At 40.3% G+C, this 19675-nt stretch overlaps 1 protein-coding gene across 2 annotated transcripts in view; it reads left to right on the forward strand.

Moving 5' to 3' along the window:
- The window catches only part of INPP5F (inositol polyphosphate-5-phosphatase F), a 104404-nt gene that overhangs the window by 55588 nt on the left and 29141 nt on the right, over window positions 1-19675 (forward strand). For both annotated transcript variants that reach the window (XM_010375982.2, XM_030940795.1), the window contains 7 exons: window positions 2439-2575; window positions 13294-13422; window positions 13646-13813; window positions 13934-13990; window positions 16647-16845; window positions 17380-17559; window positions 18461-18528. In XM_010375982.2, coding sequence (XP_010374284.1) covers window positions 2439-2575; window positions 13294-13422; window positions 13646-13813; window positions 13934-13990; window positions 16647-16845; window positions 17380-17559; window positions 18461-18528 — 938 coding nt within the window. The remainder of the gene's footprint in view (window positions 1-2438; window positions 2576-13293; window positions 13423-13645; window positions 13814-13933; window positions 13991-16646; window positions 16846-17379; window positions 17560-18460; window positions 18529-19675) is intronic.

Raw genomic sequence — 19675 nt, forward strand, 5'->3', positions numbered from 1 at the left:
GATAAAAATGGTGCACCTGCATTGGGTACTTAACTATGAATGGAACTTGCGGAACCAGAAGTTGCTCTGGATGAGTCAGTGAGTGAATGTGAAGGCCTAGGACATTATCGTACACTACTGTAGACTTTATATACACCATACGTGTAGGCGACACTGACTTTATTTTAAAATTTCTCCTTTCTTTTTTTAAAATTTTTTTTGGTTTTTATTTTTTTGTTTGTTTTATTTTTTATTTTTTATGAGATGGGATCTTTCCCTGTCACCCAAGCCGGAGTGCGGTGGCATGACCATGGCTCACTGCTGCATCAACCTCCCAGGCTTAAGCAATCCTCCTACCTCAGCCTCCTGAGTAGCTGGGACTACAGGTGCGTGTCCCAACTCCTGGCTAATTTTTAAATTTTTTGTAGAAACGAGGTCTCCATATGTTATCCAGGCTGGTCTTGAGGTCCTGGGCTCAAGCAATCCTCCTACTTGGGTCTCTCAAAGTGCTGGAATTACAGGCATGAATGAGCCTCCATGCCCTGCCAAAATTTTTTTCTTTCTTCAATACTAAATTAACCTTAGCTTACCGTAACTTTTTTACTTTATAAACTCTTTAATGTTTTAAAACTTTTTGACTCTTCTGTAATAACAGGTTAAAACACAAACACATTGTACAACTGTGCAAAAACATTTTCTTTTTACCCTTATTTATAAATAGGAGTACACCTAAAATAATGATAAAAAGCATAGTATAGCAAATACATAAACCAGTAACATTCATTTATTATCATTATCAAGTCTTATGTACATATGTAATTGTATGTTGTATACTTTTCTGTCACTAGCAGTGCAGTAGGTTTATACCAGAATCACACACACACGTAATATGTCATGCTACGTTACGATGTCACTAAGTGACAGGAATTTTTCAGCTCCATTATAATTTTAAGGGACCACTACTGCATATGTAGCCCATCATTGACTGAAACATCATTATGTGGTACGTGACTGTATGTATAGATATGTATCACCTCATATTTTCTTTCTTACATGAAGGGTAGTACAATCTAGGTATTCTTTTATGCTTTGATTTGATAATATATTTTATTGGCTGGGCACGGTGGCTCACTCCTATAATCCCAGCACTTTGGGAGGTCAAGGCTGGCAGATTGCTTGAGCCCAGCAGTTTGAGACTAGCCTGGGCAACATGGCAAAACCCCATCTCTAAAAAAAGTACAAAAATTAGCTGGGCATGGTGGTGCATGCCTGTGGTCCCAGCTACTTTAGAGGCTGAGGTGGGAGGATTGCTTGAGCCCAGGAGGCAGAGGCTGCCATGAGCTGAGATTGCACCACTGCACTCTAGCCTGGGTGACAGAGTGAGATCCAGTCTCAAAACAAAAACAAAAACATGTATTTATTATGTTATTGTAACATAGCCTTATTATGTACAGTCGGCCCTGTGTATCCATTGAGTTCTCTATCTGTGGCTCTAACTAACCATGGATGGAAAATTTTTGGAAAAAAAAAAAGGATGGTTACATCTGTACTGGACATGTATAGACATTTTTTCTCATCATTATTCCTTAAACAATACAGTTTAAAAACTGTTTACCATAGCATTTAGATTATATCAGGTATTGTAAGCAATCTAGAGATGATTTCAAGTATATGAGAGGATGTGCGTTGGTTATATACAAATACTATGCCATTTTACATGATGGACTTGAGCATCCGTGGAATTTGGTATCCACGGGGGTCCTGGAGCCAGTCCCCCGCAGATACCAAGGGATGGCGGTATGTTAATAATATATTCAGTTTATCTACTTAATGCATCCAGGAATCCTTCCTTATTAATCTATAGAATACTTTTTTTTTTTTTTTACAGCTGCATAGTACTCCATTGCATGGATGTGCCATAGTTTATTCAACCACTGTCCTGTATCTGGACATTAGGCTGTTTCCAGTGTTTTGTAATTATAAAATAGGCTTCAGTGTATATACTTTGTTGTTGAGGTGTACCCTCAGGGTAAATTCCCAAGGGTGGGATCACTGGACTGATTAAAGGTAAGTGCATTTGTTGTATTGTTAGGTACTGCTAAATTTCCTTCCAGAAAAGTTGTATTTGTCGTTGGTAGTCTCACCTGCACAGCTGTTTCAGTTTTCGCGCAGCCTCGCCAGCACATGTGTTGTCATTCTGGTTAATTGTTCCCAATCTGATGGGTGAGCATGGTGTCACAACTGGTTTTAATTTACATTTCTCTGATTATGAGTGAGATTGAACATCTTTTCACATGTTTAAGGGTTATTTTATGTCTTTGTGACATGTTTTACTTTAAAAGTTTATTTTGGATGCACATTTTTTTTTTTTGTTATCGTTGTTAGGTTATTCACCTTCAACTTGTCAGAACAGTAGCACTCTAAAAACGCCAGACTTTATTATGACTCTCCTCTTTCAGATCTTCCATGGTGGCTTATTCTAATTCGGCAGAAAGCATTGGTGGGCAAACTCCCAGGAGACCATGAGGTCTGTAAAGTTACCAAAATTGCTGTGCTATCACTTTCTGAAATGGAACCTCAGGATCTTGAGCTAGAGGTAAGATGAAATAAAGAGAAATTATATGGAAACCTGATATAAATGTAATAGCAAATATGAGGATTTGGTTCAGTAGACCACAGGCTTACATTTTTAGAGCTGGGTAATGTTTTTAAAATAATTTAATCCTATGATTTTCCAACTTCATTTTAGTAGTGGAACCCTTGTCTGAAAATCCATGAAATCTAGTATAGAAGACACATAAAAGCAGGGCCACTGTGGTTGAAGTAGTGTTGGGGGAATCTCTAGGGCTCTGTCTACTTGATCTCTCCTTGGAAGCCACCTTCTGTTTCCAGGGAGCCCTAGGGCCACAATACAGTTTGAAAACTTCTAGGGAAAAGGAGTGAGTTAAGAAAAGGAGACCTCTTATTATATCCTCTTTTATCCGCATTTCTTGAAAATTTTCTAATTACCCTATTACAGTTTAAAAAGAAAGGCTTTTAAAAGGAAGACAGTCACTCGTCTAATGTAATCTGTATATTTTCCAGAGAAGAGCTCAAGTCCACAAGTAGAGTGATTTAAGGACGAAATATATGAGATTGCCTAGGGCTAGTGTTTTTTTCCCGCAAGGTGCTGCCTCCTCGTAGAAGTAACCCATGAAAGCATTTATGTCCTGTTTGCTCTCAGTGTGGGGATTTCATGCCTAGGAATTGTCTTCACTCTGATGTAGCCATAGCCTGTTTTGTTCACTGTTGGTTCATTGTGCCAGGCGGGCCCTGTGTATTACATAGATGATAATATTTAGTCCTTAGGACCACCCTGTGAAGTGGGCATTACTACAAATAAAGAAAGGAGGCTAGGTGGGTGGCTCCTTTCTTTGACAGGCTGAGGCTGGAGGATCGCTTGAGCTGAGGGGTTCGAGACCAGCCTGGGTAACATAGCCAGACCTTGTCTTGTGGGGGGGAAAAAATGAGTGGATTTCAGAAAATAAAATAAAAACAAAGGCAGCCTGGCAAGGGTTAAGTCACACAGCTGGTACAGGTGGGGCCTGGATCTAGACTCAGGCTGCCTGGTCCTGTGTAACTCTGCTGAGCTGCCGCCCTGTTACCTGAACAGCAGGTAATGATAGCAAAGCACACACTGCCCCACAACTCAGCACATGTTTTTCCATGTAGAGTTCTTGGGGAGGAAGTTTGGGGACAGGGTTAAATTGCCTTAAGAATAAGTAAAAATGAAGCTATTTTTATGCTTTAAGTGTCACTGGAAGTTTGACAGTTGAATTTTAAGAAACATTAAAATGAATTGAAGCGGACTCTGATTATTATTTGTTACAGGAATCGAAAAAAGTTCAGAGTTCTTATTCTCCTTTTGTTGGTACTTATGCTAGAACACTATTCACTATTGCTGATCGAGAGACAAAAAGCCTAGGCGGCAATTAGGCCTATTAAAAGCAGATGTTTATAGTTTTTGTTTGCGTTTTTTTTTTTTTTTTTTTTTTTTTTTTTTTTTGGTGAAGAGCAGCCAGACTAGCAAAAATTGTATTAGTTTCCTAAGCCAATAAATTTGCTGGCAATGTCTTTTGGATGGTTTTGCTGAAACACTGAAAGATCAGGATGGCTTGTTATCACAGACCTTTCCCTTGAAGGTGGGCACCCTTTGGCCTGGCATTCGGGTTTGAGCACTAAGCCTGGGGTCTCTGGCAGTTTGATTTAGAGCCGGGAGCCAGCCCTCCCAGCACTTTGTCCATCCGCCAGTCAGGATTTGCATATTTGGCACTCCTAGTTCTGGGGAAATTAAATGTCACACCTCATTCAGAAAAGGTTGAGGCCTTCAGGGAGGTTTTCTGATGTCCTTCATGGCCACCAATCTGTAACATTTTTGAGACTAGTAGCTGACTAATAAATGGGGAAAAAACCAAGATGGCTTTAGGAACTAACATTTACATGGAGTTTTTAAGCCCCAAAGTGTGAATATTATCAAAGCTTTAAGAACTTCATTATTCTTCTTACTTTCCCTTTTCTTTCTCTCGATAATCTAAGGGAAAGAGATTATATTCAAATAAAAAGGAAAGTGAGATTTCCTCCATAGACATAATTATTTTGACAGCTGTTGGGCTGTACAGCATAAACTACTGCACTTCTCAGGGGCGGCAAGATCGTGCTTCACATTAAGAGCTGAATATACGTAATGACTCTGCTAATTAGGAGTAAAAGTAACAACAGAGAAAGTATTTCCAGATCCTATCTCAGTGAATAGTTTGGTACACCTTTCTCAAGAGATTACAATTTTAGCAATTTGCACTTTCGCCATTTTTTTCTTTCCTTGTAATCCTGTTTTATGGTAAAGGAGCTTTACAACAGTGAACAGCAGGAAGGGCAAATAACCACATGTTGAAAATCACGACTTTATTTTCTTTTAACAGGTTAATTTAAATCTTGGTATCTTTATTTCAATTTCCATGTAACTCAATTTAAAAGAGTTTTTGGAAGCTTCATCCTTTTTACATTGTGTTTTTTGATTATACAGTAAATTGTAAAAGAGAAGAAAAGCAATTCCCCCACTTGGAAATAATTGTTATCAATATTCTACTGAGTTTTGGTGGGTGTTTCCATTTGTACCTAGGCTCTTTGGAGGACCAGTGTTACTTTCACATGTTTCAGAATAGTTTTTCTGTTTTGCATTTTTACATATTTTCCTCTAGTCTTATTATTTTTTTAAGAACACAGGAAGACTTTGTTAAACAAAACTACTTATTCCTCCTTAGTATGACTTTCTGATTTGGATGTCTGTGTATCAGTTTGAATAAGCTGCATTTATTCCAGCAGCATCCTTTAGTGTGGTCACTGTTCCCAGATTTGCTAAAGCCTAAGTCTGTGTTCTGTAATTGGAGCAGAAGCAATCTTATTTCAGAGATGGGTATTAATAGAATTTCTAGTTTTCTGCCTCTGTTGTCTTTTTATCTCAAATATATGCCTTATTTGTTTGCCAATTAAAAAAAACAATTCAAATACCATACAGTTCATCCATTTAAAGTATATAAGTCAATGGTTTTTAGTGTATTCAGAGTCATGTGGTTATCACCACAATCAATTTTAGAACCTTTCATCATCCCCCGAAAAAACCCCGTCTTCGTTAGCAGCCACTCCTCATTTCCTTCCAAACTCCAGCTCCCCAGCACCATGCAACCACTAATCTCCTTTCTGTCTCTATAAATATTTGTCTGTTCTGGACATCTCATATAAACAGAATAATACGCCACGTGGCCTTTTGTGATGGACTTCTTTCACCTAGCATAGCTTTTAAGTTTCGTTCCAGTTGTAATGTGTAGCAGTACTTTATTTTTCTTTATTGCCAGATAATCCTTTGTATGGGTATGTCACATTTTATTTCTTTGTTCATCAGTTGATGGACATTTGAATTGTTTCCACCTTTTAGCTATTATGAATAATGCTGTCATAAACCATTTTGCGTACAAGTTCTTGGTGGTATATTTGTTTTTATCTCTCTTGGGTGTGTACCTAGGAATGGAATTGCTGGGTCATATGGTAACTCTAACCTTTTGTGGAACTGCCAGACTGACTTTTTTTTTTTTTTTTTTTGAAACAGAGCCTTGCTCTGTCCCCCAGGCTGGAGGGCAGTGACGTGATCTCGGCTCGCTGCAACCTCCGCCTCCCTTGGTTGAAATGATTCTCCTGCTTCAGCCTCTCGAGTAGCTGGGACTACAGTTATGTGCTACCACACCCGACTAATTTTTTGTATTTTTAGCAGAGATGGGTTTTCACTGTGTCAGCCTGGTTAGATGGTCTTGATCTACTGACCTGGTGATCCACCCGCCTTGGCTTCCCAAAGTGCTGGGATTATAGACGTGAGCCACTGTGCCTGATTTTCAAAACAGTGTGCTATTTTACAAAAATGATGTAAAGAGGCCAGGCACAGTGGCTTATGCCTATAATCCCAGCACTTTGGGAGGCCGAGGCAGGGGGATTGAGACCAGCCCGGGTAACATGGTGAGACTTTGCCTCTACAAAAACAGCCACGTGTGGTGGTACATCCCTGTAGTCCCAGCTACCTGGGAGATCACCTTAGCCCAGGACTTTGAGGCTGCAGTGAACTGTGATCGTGCCCCTGCACTCCAACCTGGGCGATGGAATGAGACACTATCTCCAAAAAGAGAGAGAGAGAGAGAGGTGGGGTCAAGTGCAGTGGCTTATGCTTGTAATCTCGGCACTTTGGGTGGCCGAGGTGGGAGGATTGCTTCAGGCCAGGAGTTCGAGACCAGCCTGGGCAACATAGCAAGACCCTGTCTCTATAAAAAATTTAAAAGTTAGCTGAGTGTTGGCTGGGTGTGGTGGCTCACGCCTGTAATCCCAGCACTTTGGGAGACTGAGGTGGGCGGATCACCTGAGGTCAAGACCAGCCTGACCAACATGGAGAAACCCCGTCTCTACTAAAAATACAAAATTAACTGGGCATGGTGGCACATGCCTATAATCCCAGCTACTCTGGAGGCTGAGGCAGGAGAATCATTTGAACCTGGGAGGCAGAGGTTGTGGTGAGCAGAGATCATGCCATTGCACTGCAGCCTGGGCAACAAGAGTGAAACTCCGTCTCAAAAAAAAAAAAAAATTAGCTGGGTGTAGTGGTGTATACCTGTAGTCACAGGTAGTCAGGAGGCTGAGGCAGGAGGATTGCTTGAGCTCTGGAGTTTGAGGCTGCAGTGAGCTGTGATTGCACCACAGCACTCCAGCCTGGATGGTAGAGTGAGACCCTGTCTCTAAAAAAGAAAATTTAGAAATCTGTATGAGGGTACGAGGAATCTGTAATGGTTTAAACAATGAGGACATAGATGTTGCTTCTTTAGAGAAAAAATACCCTTTAAAGTTATATAGGTTTTGTCCTATGTCTGCATATCTTATTTGCGTATCTCATTGCCTTAATAGATAACCGCATCATTTTCCCTGTTTAGTTTCCATCAGACATCTGTTTAAAATTTTAGCTTCAGATGGATATAGATACCAGCTTTTCACATAAAATTATTTATGTCCCTTTTCTTAAATGGCAGCAGCAACATCAACCCTTAATCTCAGTCATAAGATGTAAGTTGCAAGCACAATTAAAAAACTAGGGAAGTGCCGTGGAGCTTGTGGAGAAGTAGCTGGGAGTTGTAGCTGTGGTACTTTCTTTTTGAAATCTCGTGTTTCAGAGTTGTGATAAGGACCTAACCATGTACCACACAAAACTGGCTGGGCCTCTGGAAAAGGGAAGGTGACCCTGTTGCCAGTGCTGTGCATTGTAATCCCTGGAGCTCTGTGTAAACAAAATCCCTTAGGACTGGGAAGGAATCCTAAGTAATTTTCTCTATCCCTGTTTTTTGTCAGGACTGAATTTAACCGTTTCAGAAAGGTAGTGCTCTGTACTTTATTTTCTAAAGGTAACTGTGTAGAAGATTCTGACATACTCATTGGAAATGTTTACATTTATAGTAATCTCATTTGTTTGAGACAGGGTCTCGCTCTGTCACACAGGCTGGAATGCAGTGGCACGATCCTCCTGCCTTCAGCCCTCCAAGTGGCTGGGACTACAGGCATGCGCCACCACCCTCGGCTAATTTTTTTTTTTCTATTTTTTGAAGAGATGAGGTCTCACTGTATTCCCCATGCTGGTGTTGAATACCTGGGCTTAAGCGATCCGCCTGCCTTAACCTCCCAAAGTGCTGGGATTATAGGTGTGAGCCCCAGCACCTGGCCAGCAATTTAAAATTTTTATTTAGAAAAAAATCACTTTTAAGAGACAGAGAAAGCCTTCCAGTAAAGGTGTTTCCATGAGTTTGAACTTTGTTATACAGATCCACAATCCTTATCTGAACTTCCTGGGGCCATATTTGTTTTAGAATTCAAGTTTTTTGGGGGTTTTCAAATGGTTATTCCATGTATTTTCTACAGTCTAAAGTGGTTCTGAAGCATTACCCTACAATAAAACACATTAATGTTTTTTAAAGAATTGTATGACTATTCATACTAAGGGAGGTAAGTGATGATTATCAGTATCTTCATATCAATTCAGGGCATGCTTTGTCATTAAATGAGTTTTTAACTTAAAAAATACACTTTCAGGTTTTAGAGTTTTTTGGATTTTGGAATTGTACATAAGGAAGTTAAGGGATGATGGGCTTATATTAACTCTGTTTCAAGGCCAGGATGAGGGTAGATAAAAGAAATAAAAATAGAAGAGACCAGATGTGGTGACTCATGCTTGTAATCCCAACGCTTTGGGAGGCTGAGGTGAGCAGATCAGTTGAGGTCAGCAGTTCAAGACCAGCCTGGCCAACATGGTGAAACCCTGTCTCTATTAAAAATACAAAACTTAGCCAGGCATGGTGGCACGTGCCTGTAGTTACAGCTACTCCAGAGGCTGAGGTGGGAGAACCCCTTGGATCTGGGAGGCAGAGGTTGCAGCAAGCTGAGATTGCGCCATTGCACTCTAGCCTGGGCAGCAGAGTGAGACTCTGTCTCAAAGAAGGAAAGAAGGGAGGAAGGAAAGGAAGAAGGAAGGAAGGAAGGAAGGAAGGAAAGGGAAGGGGAAAGGGGAGGGGAGGAAGGAAGGAGGGAGGGAGGAAGGCAGGCAGTAAGGAAGGAAATGCCAAGTTTAGAGAATAAGTAATTTTTAAAGTCGATCAGACTGAAGCCATAGCCTTTCTGAGTCTGCATCTAGAAGCAGACAGTAGCAGGTGGGAATTTGGCCCCTACACAGTAAAGAGGACTAACCCGGCTTCATGGGAGATGGGAGCCTGGGGCCATGCTTAGCACTTGAGGCCTGGTGCTCAGGTGGAACTCCCTAGATCATGAGGGGAGCTGTTAGAGTGTCTGCACTGAGTTGGATAATCAATCCTGCATAGAGCATCTCCAGTGTGCCATACCGGTAGCACTTCTGTGAAGAAATACTGGTCTGGACAAAAGATAGGGATCTGAATCAACACCATAGCAATGAGGATGAAGTGGTTGGGGTTGATAGGAGAGACTTAGAGAAGGAGAATGATGGAAGATGATTCCAAGGTTTCTTGCTTAAATGATCCTGTGGTTGGTGCCATCATTACCTGAAATAGGACATACCGGAGAAGGAACAATATTTGGGGAGCAGATGTTGCTCAGTTCTAGAGATGCTGAGTTTGAGAGTCTAGTGTGTCTCAGTGTAGGGGAGACGTCACAGTGTGTCTCAGTGTAGGGGAGACGTCACGTATCAGTCTTGAGATTAGGGTGAAGGAGTGGCGTTAGCAAACGTAGTAGTAGTTAAAATGAGGAAAGAGGGTGACATTTTCTAGATGGAGCATGAAGACTGAGAAGAGAGTTAAGGGTAGAACACTGGGAATACCATCAGTTTTAGAGAAGAAAGATAGACCCACAAAGGAGACTGAGAAGAAACAGCCGGAGGTGGGGAAGGACCCGGGGAGATTGTTGTCATGGGGATCAGAGGAAGAGACAGCAGGGAGTGTTCATGAGCGCCACATTCCGAGAGACAGAGTTAGGAGGCCTAAGCAGTGTCATTGGAGCCTTTACTCCTTGACCTGCCCCAATCAGATTATAGTCGTTGCAGTTCCAGTGGCTGGGACACTGTCCCCTGCTGGCTCTCAGAGTGGATTCCAGGTTTGAGGAATGGATTTAAAAGAAGATTCTCACATGTGTAAACAAACATGTCCCAAGGTGCTAGGAAAGGGGCTGTTAGAGGTTGGGACAAAGGAAAGGGGTGAATGATGAGCCCAGGTCGTAATCCCAGAAACTAACCTTGAAGAGAAAAATGGACTCCGTCTTCCTGAGTGAGGAAAACCTGGGTGCAGACTAGGTGTGCTGTTGCACATTTACTTGAAATAGCCAGACCTTTGATAGATTCCCAGGGGGAGGATTTTGCTGGCTTGAGTGCTCTTAAGGAATGATTGTGTTGGCCGGGCGTGGTGGCTCACGCCTATAATCCCAGCACTTTGGGAGGCTGAGGCGGGCAGATCACATGAGGTCGGGAGTTTGAGACCAGCCTGACCAACATGGGGAAACCTCGTTTCTACTAAAAATACAATATTAGCCGGGCATGGTGGTGCATGCCTGTAATCCCAGCTACTCGGGAGGCTGAGGCAGGAGAATTGCTTGAACCCAGGAAGTGGAGGTTGTGGTGAGCCGAAACCGCACCATTGCACTCCAGCCTGGGCAACAAGAGCGAAATTCTGTCTCAAAAAAAAAAAAAAAAAAAAGGATGACTGTGTCTGTGTATCCCGTTTTGAATACTAAAATTGTAACAATCTGTAGCTCGGTCTTGAGCAAGTAAGCATGTTTTCAGGTTTTTAAGCGTTATTCATAGGCCTAATCATTAACATTTTATATAAAAATTGCTAGCCAACAGTGGCCTGGTGCCACAAGCAAAGCAGTAGCTGGAGACCAAAGGGGAACATCTGTTTAAAACTGCTGCTCTGCTGCCCCAGTGATGCTGTATCAAGGAGGGTGGGGTGTGTGCGACATGTTCATGGGAGAAGGGAGTGATGGCTGTGAAAGCTCCAATGGCAGCCACTGCTAAGGCACTAGAGGTAGGAGTCAACAAGACAAAGATCCTGCCTTGAAGGAGCTTACATTATAGAAGGAGGAGACAGATGATAAACATCAGCACAATAACTATAGTATGTTGGAAAGTAATAAACGCTGATGGAAATGAAAGTTGAGCACAGTAAGTGTGGTGGAGGGAGTGCCCAGGAGTGAAGATGGAGGTAAGATATCTGGGGAGGGGGTGTCCGGGCAGAGAGGACAGCTGTGTTGAGGAATAGCAAGGAAGCCAATGTGGGTGGAGTGGGGTGAGCAGGGGGCAGAGAGGACTAGGAGGTGAAGCTGGTGGAGGGGAGGGGAGGGTCTGGTTTTGGACGTGTTAAGTTTGAGATGTCTGGTAGACATCCCAGTGGAAATGTTGGGATATGTGAGGCTGGAGTTTTGGGAGAGAGCTGGGCTGGAAATAAACATTTGGGAAGTTGGGTTGGCATGTGGATGGTACTGGAATCCATGAGTCTGGATGAAATCACTGAGGGAGTGAATGCAGATGAGAAGGGGATCAGGGACTGAAGCTTGGGGCACCTAGACATCAAGCAGGAGGCTGGAAAGGAACCAGTCAAAGCGGTAGAGGAGGAGTGACCAGTGGGAGCCAGGTGAAGCCGTGTATTGTAGGATGAGGGAGTGACTCAGATGCTACTGAGAGGTTAAGAACCAAGAGCATTGGATTTAGCAAAGTGGAGGTCATTGATCATGCTGGAGACAGCAGCTTGGGAGAGTGGTAGGGGTGAAAGTGGGGTGGAGGGGTGGGTTGGGGAGAGAATGGGAGGACTGGAGCTGGAGGCAGTGAGGAGTGCAGAGTGAGAGGACAGCAGTGTTTGAGGAAGAGGAGTCGAGCGGGGGTGTGCAGAGCAGAGGGGCACAGGAGGATGGGCCTGTGTGCTAACAAACCATCACAGAAAGAGGGGTGCTATATCCATACACTTGGTTCTGTCTTCTCTCCTTCACTGTCACCTGGAGTTCTTGCTAGTTTTATTTGAAGGGAAATAAAGTGAGCTGTTCTGGCAGAAGGAATATAAAGTTTTTCTGCCTCATCTTTATTCCCTTGTCTTTAATGGTAGGGCAGGAGCAGCTTAAAGCTGTAATCATGGTGTGAAACCCGTGTGGACAGTTTTTGATAGCCATAATTTTGAAAAGGCTTGAAATCATCTGAAGATTCCATTGCACATGAAAATTTAGTCCGGTTATTAGTTTCTACTTCCAAATTTAGTAAAACAGGGACGCGCTCTCTCTCTCCCCCTTTTCTTAGATAATCAAAGTTTAAATTCGCCTTTCTTCTCATTTTATGTTAATAGTTATTTTGTAACACACTGATGATAATAAGCATTTATTAAGTATTAGTTCTTATTAAGAGTCTCCTACTTAGTGTAGCAATGAAACTAGTTTGTTGAAAAAATGGAATTGGTCTGCATATTGTTAACAGAATTTGTGTGTACATTTCAGAATATTTGCTTTGTTTGCTGAGCTACATGAAATTATATGTAAAACCCTCAACTTTAACCAGGTAGCCTTCTTTAGAACCTTCTGTGCCTACTCTTATCTTTACACAGCTGTATTCACGCTCCCATGCCCTTCCTTACCCTTGTCAGTTGTGCAGCACTTCTCCTGCAGCCCCTAATTACAGCTTCTTCAAGTTTAACTAATCTCTGGACCCAAAGCGTATGTTATTAAGCTGATTTCATTAGTGCATGTGAGCATAGGAGGAGAGGGAGTGGTTGAAATGTCCAGCTTTTAGGGCTCCCACTAGAGCAGGCTCTTAAGCCATCTTCTCAGCCAAAACACTCAATTAGCATCGGTGTTTAGCACGGATACCTGTAAAATCATAACCCTGAAGCATAGCAAATGTGCATTTTGCAATTTTTATATTCTTAGATACTAATTTCCAAAGCATTAATAACCTCAGCCAGAACATTTCGTTCTTCAGTTACGTTAGAGGAGAACTCATTATGAGCCTAACCTGAATTTCCACCTCTAAATCCTAAGTCTATCCTGCCCTGTATTCTTTGTGTTTTATCCTCTGCTGTAGCTTTCTCATCATGGGACTCACAGCTGTGTGTGCCATCAATTGTCTACTTGATAATTTTTCTAAGTCTTGAGGTTTACTGTTAATCAGAATGCCTGAGCAGTAGCATTTAATTTTGCACTCGAACACTTAACAAGCAGATATTAATAATAACAAATAATCTTTCTCTTCCTATTTAGCTCTGTAAGAAGCATCATTTTGGTATTAACAAACCAGAGAAGATTATACCATCTCCTGATGACTCAAAGTTTCTACTGAAGACCTTTACTCATATTAAATCCAATGTGTCTGCTCCTAATAAAAAGAAAGTAAGAGTTTAATTGATATGGGCTTTGAATTCATCTTTGATTATTTTTAAATGGAGAGATAATTCTCTACTCAGAAAATTTATTTTCAAACCATTTGTTATATTGAAGCACTGTCTGCTTATGTCCTTGGGATTATTTTCACTTCTCTCTTAGGAATTTATGTGTTATCCTCAGACTACTTTACATTTAATTTCTGTAGTAATAGTACATTAATTTCTTATAGGTTAAGGAAAGTAAAGAGAAGGAGAAGTTGGAGAGGAGATTGCTTGAAGAGTTGCTGAAGATGTTCATGGACTCGGAATCCTTTTATTATAGCTTGACCTATGACCTGACCAATTCGGTGCAGAGGCAGAGCACTGGGGAGAGGGATGGTCGGCCCCTCTGGCAGAAGGTACCACTCACAGCTCATAGAGCAGGGTTTGCCCTTGGGAACAAGTGATGGCCTGTTTTGGCTTTTGTAGGAAAACTGAAATAATGTGTTTCTGAACTGTTGTTTCTGCACCTTTTCTAGGTTGATGACCGATTTTTTTGGAATAAATACATGCTACAAGATCTTACTGATATTGGTGTGAGTAGTTGTTTCTAAAATATTCTAACCCTACTGAGATTGGTGTATTTGTTTCTAAAACATCTGGATATAATTGTTAAGCAAATGTTTTTTAATTAAGATACATTTTTAAAGATCACTATGTTTTCTCCTATGGAATGGGAATCATTTAGGTAGGAAAACCAAGGCATTATTTTAAGGCAGTTTACAATTCCACTGCCTCGTCACAGGCCTGTCTTTTTAGCAGATTCCCATAGGATGGTGGTAAGTTAAGGCTGTGGAACTCATGTCCGTAGAGGTCCTGCAAAAGAGGTATTTTCTTTTTTCTTTTCTTTTTTTTTTTTTTTTTTGAGATGGAGTCTTGCTCTGTTGCCCAGACTGGAGTGCAGTGGCACGATCTCGGCTCACTGCAAGCTCCGCCTCCCGGGTTCACGCCATTCTCCTGCCTCAGCCTCCTGAGTAGCTGGGACTACAGGCGCCCGCCACCTCGCCCGGCTAGTTTTTTGTATTTTTAGTAGAGACCAGGTTTCACTGTATTAACAAGGATGGTCTCGATCTCCTGACCTCGTGATCCGCCCACCTTGGCCTCCCAAAGAGCTGGGATTACAGATGGGAGCCACCACACCTGGCCAAAAGAGGTATTTTCTTTCTACCTATTGGGAAAGTTGAAGTCCAGTTTTCCTGTAATGGTACCAATTATTTTTACTTTCGCCGCACCTCTGTTTTCCCATCTGGGAATTGGAATAGACAAATCTCTAAGGCCATTGCTGTACTACTGGTATTTGATTGAGGGAAAATACAGAATATGATCAGATTATTGCATGAAGTTCCTCTGGTTTGATGATTACTTTCTTCCTTTTCTTGGTCATGTATGTTGGAAAATTGACTGTCTGAAGACAATTCATTCAATCAACAAATATTTATGGAAGGCCTGTTATGTGCCACTTGTCTTTTCAACACTAAACAAAGCAGGCAAATAGGTGAATAAAGTCATATATTATCTTTTAACCTTTCAGAAATTTCAGACCTTTTCCTTTTGGTTTATCCCCCTTACTGGTGGTTAGTATCAGTGATTTTCCCATACTCTATGGTGTCTTCGCTAGATATCCATCAATTGCCTCTATGGAGAATGAGGCCTGAGATTATTCTTACCTCTGTTTGCAATGCTGATCAAACTGTGACCACCAAAACCCAGTGGTAGAGGAGAAAAGCAGGGGCATCTGTAATGAGCATTTGTCCTGTGTGCTGACAAGATCGAGCTCTAATTGTTTTTGCTGAGTTTTTGTCAGAATGCTTTTACATTACCATTTAAAACTGACGACTTGAAGTTGTCATATTCAAAGGTGACATTTGGCAGCATAAATTTCTCTATGTCTGTCAAGAGTTTTGCATTTATTGCTAGAACAGAAATATGAATGATGGGAATGGTGATAAGAATGCAGATAGATCCTTTACCTCACCATTTTCAATTTTTACCACTTTCCTAACATCCAATCTGCAGGCCCCATAAAACAAAACAAAACCGCGAGATAGGATCTGGAGTGTTTGGTGATGGAAGAAGAGGTGGATTTGAAGTGGATGCTGAGATTAAGCCTGGGTACACTTATGGAGATAAGAGAGAAAGCAGGACGAAGAACAACTTTCTGGAGCATTTTTATCCTTTACTGTCTCTGCAGACAATAAGTTGAGAAATCTGTCTTCTTAGTCTAACTGAAAGGAACAGAAGAAGAAATCTTTTTTATTTATTTATTTTTTGACAGAATCTCGCTCTGTCACCCAGGCTGGAGTGCAGTGGCATGATCTCAGCTCACTGCAACCTCCACCTCCCAGGTTCAAGCGATTCTCCTGCCTCAGCCTCCCAAGTAGCTGGGATTATAGCTTGCGCCACCATGCCCAGCTAATTTTTTGTATTTTTAATAGAGACGGGGTTTCACCATGTTGCCCAGGCTGGTCTCAAACTCCTGACCTCAAGTGAATCACCTGCCTCAGCCTCCTAAAGTGCTGGGATTACAACGTTGATCCACTGCAACTGACCAGAAGAAGAAATCTTTAATCAATACTGTCCTAATTATGTTGGATGACATTTTAAAATAAGACATTTATGAAATGGGTTTTTTTTTTGTTTGTTTCATTTGTGACTTAGATTTTAGCTTGAGGAAGCAAATTTTTTTTTTCTAAGTCAGAGAATAAAGTAGACCTATGTGTTTCATAATAAAGTGATCAGAGTTGGTTTTATTTTATTAAAGCCTTAATACAATTGGGAGTTGAGAATCATAATCATAAACATTTGTTAAATACTTCCTATATGGCAGGCACTGTGCTGAACACTTTATGTGTATTATCCATTTAATCTTCACATTTTCATGAAGTAGTTGTTACTGTTTCACGGAGAAGGACAGCGATGGTGAGGGTGACTCCCCTCAGTGAGTTAATAAATGGTGGCTTGGATTTGTACCCAGGCAGCCTGGCTCTTAGGCTGCATTCACCAGAAAGAAAAGGAAAGACCTCCTCTGTCCCTTCCTTCCGTGGTGTTCTTCAATAAGCAGAAAATATAGTTGAATAATGGAAGGTTTCTGCTTCTAATAAACTGAGAAATATGTGCCGACTACTGTTTGGGTTTAAGAAAGTAGCAATGCTGTACAGAATAGAAACAATATGATGTTCATTTTGTTTTCAGACCCCAGATGTGAACTTTTGGATTATCCCCATGATCCAAGGTTTTGTACAGATTGAAGAACTTGTGGTTAATTATACCGAATCATCTGATGATGAGAAAAGCAGCCCGGAGACCCCCCCTCAGGAGTCCACCTGTGTAGATGATATTCACCCACGATTTCTAGTGGCTCTCATTTCACGCCGAAGTAGGCACAGAGCAGGTGAGTGGAGGGCTCTAATAGCATGCAAATCAAATCCAGGCGAGAATGGAAAAGCTGCAGATGTGTTGAAATGCTAATGACAATAATGGATTTGGAAACAGTTGGCTTCAAAGTGCTTGGGGACTCTAAATACTGTGATATAATTGGAGACAAATTTTTGAAGAGGGGTGAATAAGAGTCAGCAAGATGAAAAGGAGGTACATATATAGAGAGAAGAGAGAAAGTCACTTGAGATGTGCTTCAGAATACTGGCACTCCACTGACAGCCTGTACCACCGTGATAAATCCTTCCTGTGTGCTAGTGCCTTTGGGAAAACCTTTCTCTTTCAGTTCAGAAGAACTGAGCTTCAACTTGTTAAAAACAATGATGCATACAGTTAAGATTTGGGGTAAGTTGATACTGTTCTTCTTGGCAGTTGCACACTGAATCCCCAAGACTATCCGGGAAGATATACATTTGATTAGGAAGCATAATCTAGTCAGACTAAATAAATTTTTAAAAAGTTGCCGTTTTCTGTTTTAATTTTCTTTCAGGAATGCGCTATAAACGAAGAGGAGTGGATAAAAATGGAAATGTTGCAAATTATGTGGAGACTGAGCAGTTAATTCATGTTCATAATCATACCCTGTCATTTGTTCAAACACGAGGCTCTGTGCCTGTCTTTTGGAGCCAGGTTGGGTATCGATATAATCCAAGACCGCGGCTGGACAAAAGTAAGCAGGTCAATTATGTTGTTTGCAAATGATGATTTCAGAGAGAATAGTTTTTAAGAAATTAGATACCTGTTAGGTTTGGATTTGCTTTGCCAGATACTTCATTCAAAACAATAACTTGTATTTGAAAAATGTAATAGAAAGTGGTGTAATAATCATAGGAATAAAAATAGTTGACTAAGTCATTTAACAGTACAAAATTTCTCTAACAGTAGAGCAAAACAGCTTTCTTCAGAGATTTTAAATTGCTATTGCTTTGAAGAGTACTGTATTGAATGTTTAACTTTGGAAAGGAGCAATTCTAGCCAATATTTGTAGAAGCAGGAAATAGCTTAAGATGGAATCTACCAAAAATCAGTAAGATGCCTTTACTCCAATATTTTTCTCTGAAAGTTTTTTTTTTTAATTTTTAAAATTTTTAAAATTTAAATCTTGAGTATTTTGTTTCTTCCAGTGTCTTGTCTTTAGTATTGGAATAGCTAAGTCATTTAAATCTAATTATTGAATGAGGCTGATTTTTAAACAATTGTTAAAGTATATTTCTCTCTCAAAACTTAGTTGGTATTCATGAGAATTCAGTATAGCTTTGGTTTTTAAAATATTGTTTTAGAGGCGTTTTTATTCTCTTTTAAACTACGTGAAAGCGTTTCTGAGAAGTAGACTGGATATATAAGTAATCTCATAATGTCATAGTTTGCACTTTCAGATATATTTTAGTATAGTGTAATTGGAAAAAAATCAGATCTTTGACTTAGCATTCATTTTTAAATGATGGTTTTAGGCAATCTTAGTTCATTTGGGCTGTCAATAAATTATTTAAAAGTAAGAATAAAGATGGAGTAGACACTAATATGTCTTAAACATGGGAAGGAAAAAAAGATTTTGTATCACTTCTTTGTAGGTGAAAAGGAAACTGTTGCCTATTTCTGTGCCCATTTCGAAGAACAACTGAACATTTACAAAAAACAGGTGGGCTTTGATCTACAGTAGTAAAATGTTCCTTCATCTTTAGAAATAACTATCTTTTTCTTTAAATTTCATAAAAATAACATTGTACTATTCAAAATTAAAGCATTTGTCATGATGTTAAACACATTTAAGCTAAGAGTTTTCTTAATATTCTTTAAGAATAATCATTGAGTCAGCTACCTTTTTTTTTTTTTTTTTTTTTTAAAGAGATTCTGCCTTACTATGTTGCCCAGGCTGTACTCAAACTCCTGAGCTCAAGCAATCTTCTCTCCTCAGCCTTCCTAGCAGCTGGGACTACAGGCACGTGCCACTGTGCCCAGCTGAGTCCGCTCCTTTAGACTGTGTTTGGATAGCATGAAGAGATTAGACTATCAATTAATTATAACAATCTAAGAAGCATCTAGACCAAGGAATGAAAGTCATGTCTCAGTACCACCTACAGTTCCACCTCCTAGAGATAACTTGTTATGTATTTTTCAGTATCTTTTTTTCTCTGCTCACCTTCATATGCACTCCCATATAGGAATGCAAGTGTATAAACCAAAATCAGCTGAAAACTGGTAGGTGAGATACAAGTTCAATGATTTTGATACAAGACGAATATATAATAGTAATGCTATTATCCATTAGCAATGACCAGTGTGAATGAGTAATGCCGTGTAATGTGTAATGAATAGGTAAATGCGTTTTTTTCAGCAACAAAAATGAAATAGGAAGGAACAACCTAAAAGAACATACAAAAAGATAGCATGTGTATGGAGAAAAAAAAGAAAAAACTACTGAAGAACACAACAGAAAACCTGACTTAAGTGGAGAGAAAATACCATGTTCCTGGAAGGGAAATTTCAATATTAAATAGATTTCAGTTCTTCCTAAATTAATATATAAATTCTGGGCAATCACAAAGTCTCAGCAGGGAAATAGCAAACCCTCAGATTGAAAAAATTATGAGGTTTGATGATAAGAGTTAAAAGGGGTGAGTATTTAGGTTTTGAAATAACTGTCACACACTGGTTGAAGGAGCATAAATAAGTTGGTACAGCCATTTTGAAGGTATTAGCAATTAAATTAGTAATTAAATTAATACTTACATTGCTTAGCCCAGTAATTTTAATTTTTGATATCTATCCTATATACCCTATACAAA

This window comes from Rhinopithecus roxellana, chromosome 11, assembly GCF_007565055.1.
Source record: "Rhinopithecus roxellana isolate Shanxi Qingling chromosome 11, ASM756505v1, whole genome shotgun sequence".
Classification (NCBI taxonomy): Eukaryota; Metazoa; Chordata; class Mammalia; order Primates; family Cercopithecidae; genus Rhinopithecus; species Rhinopithecus roxellana.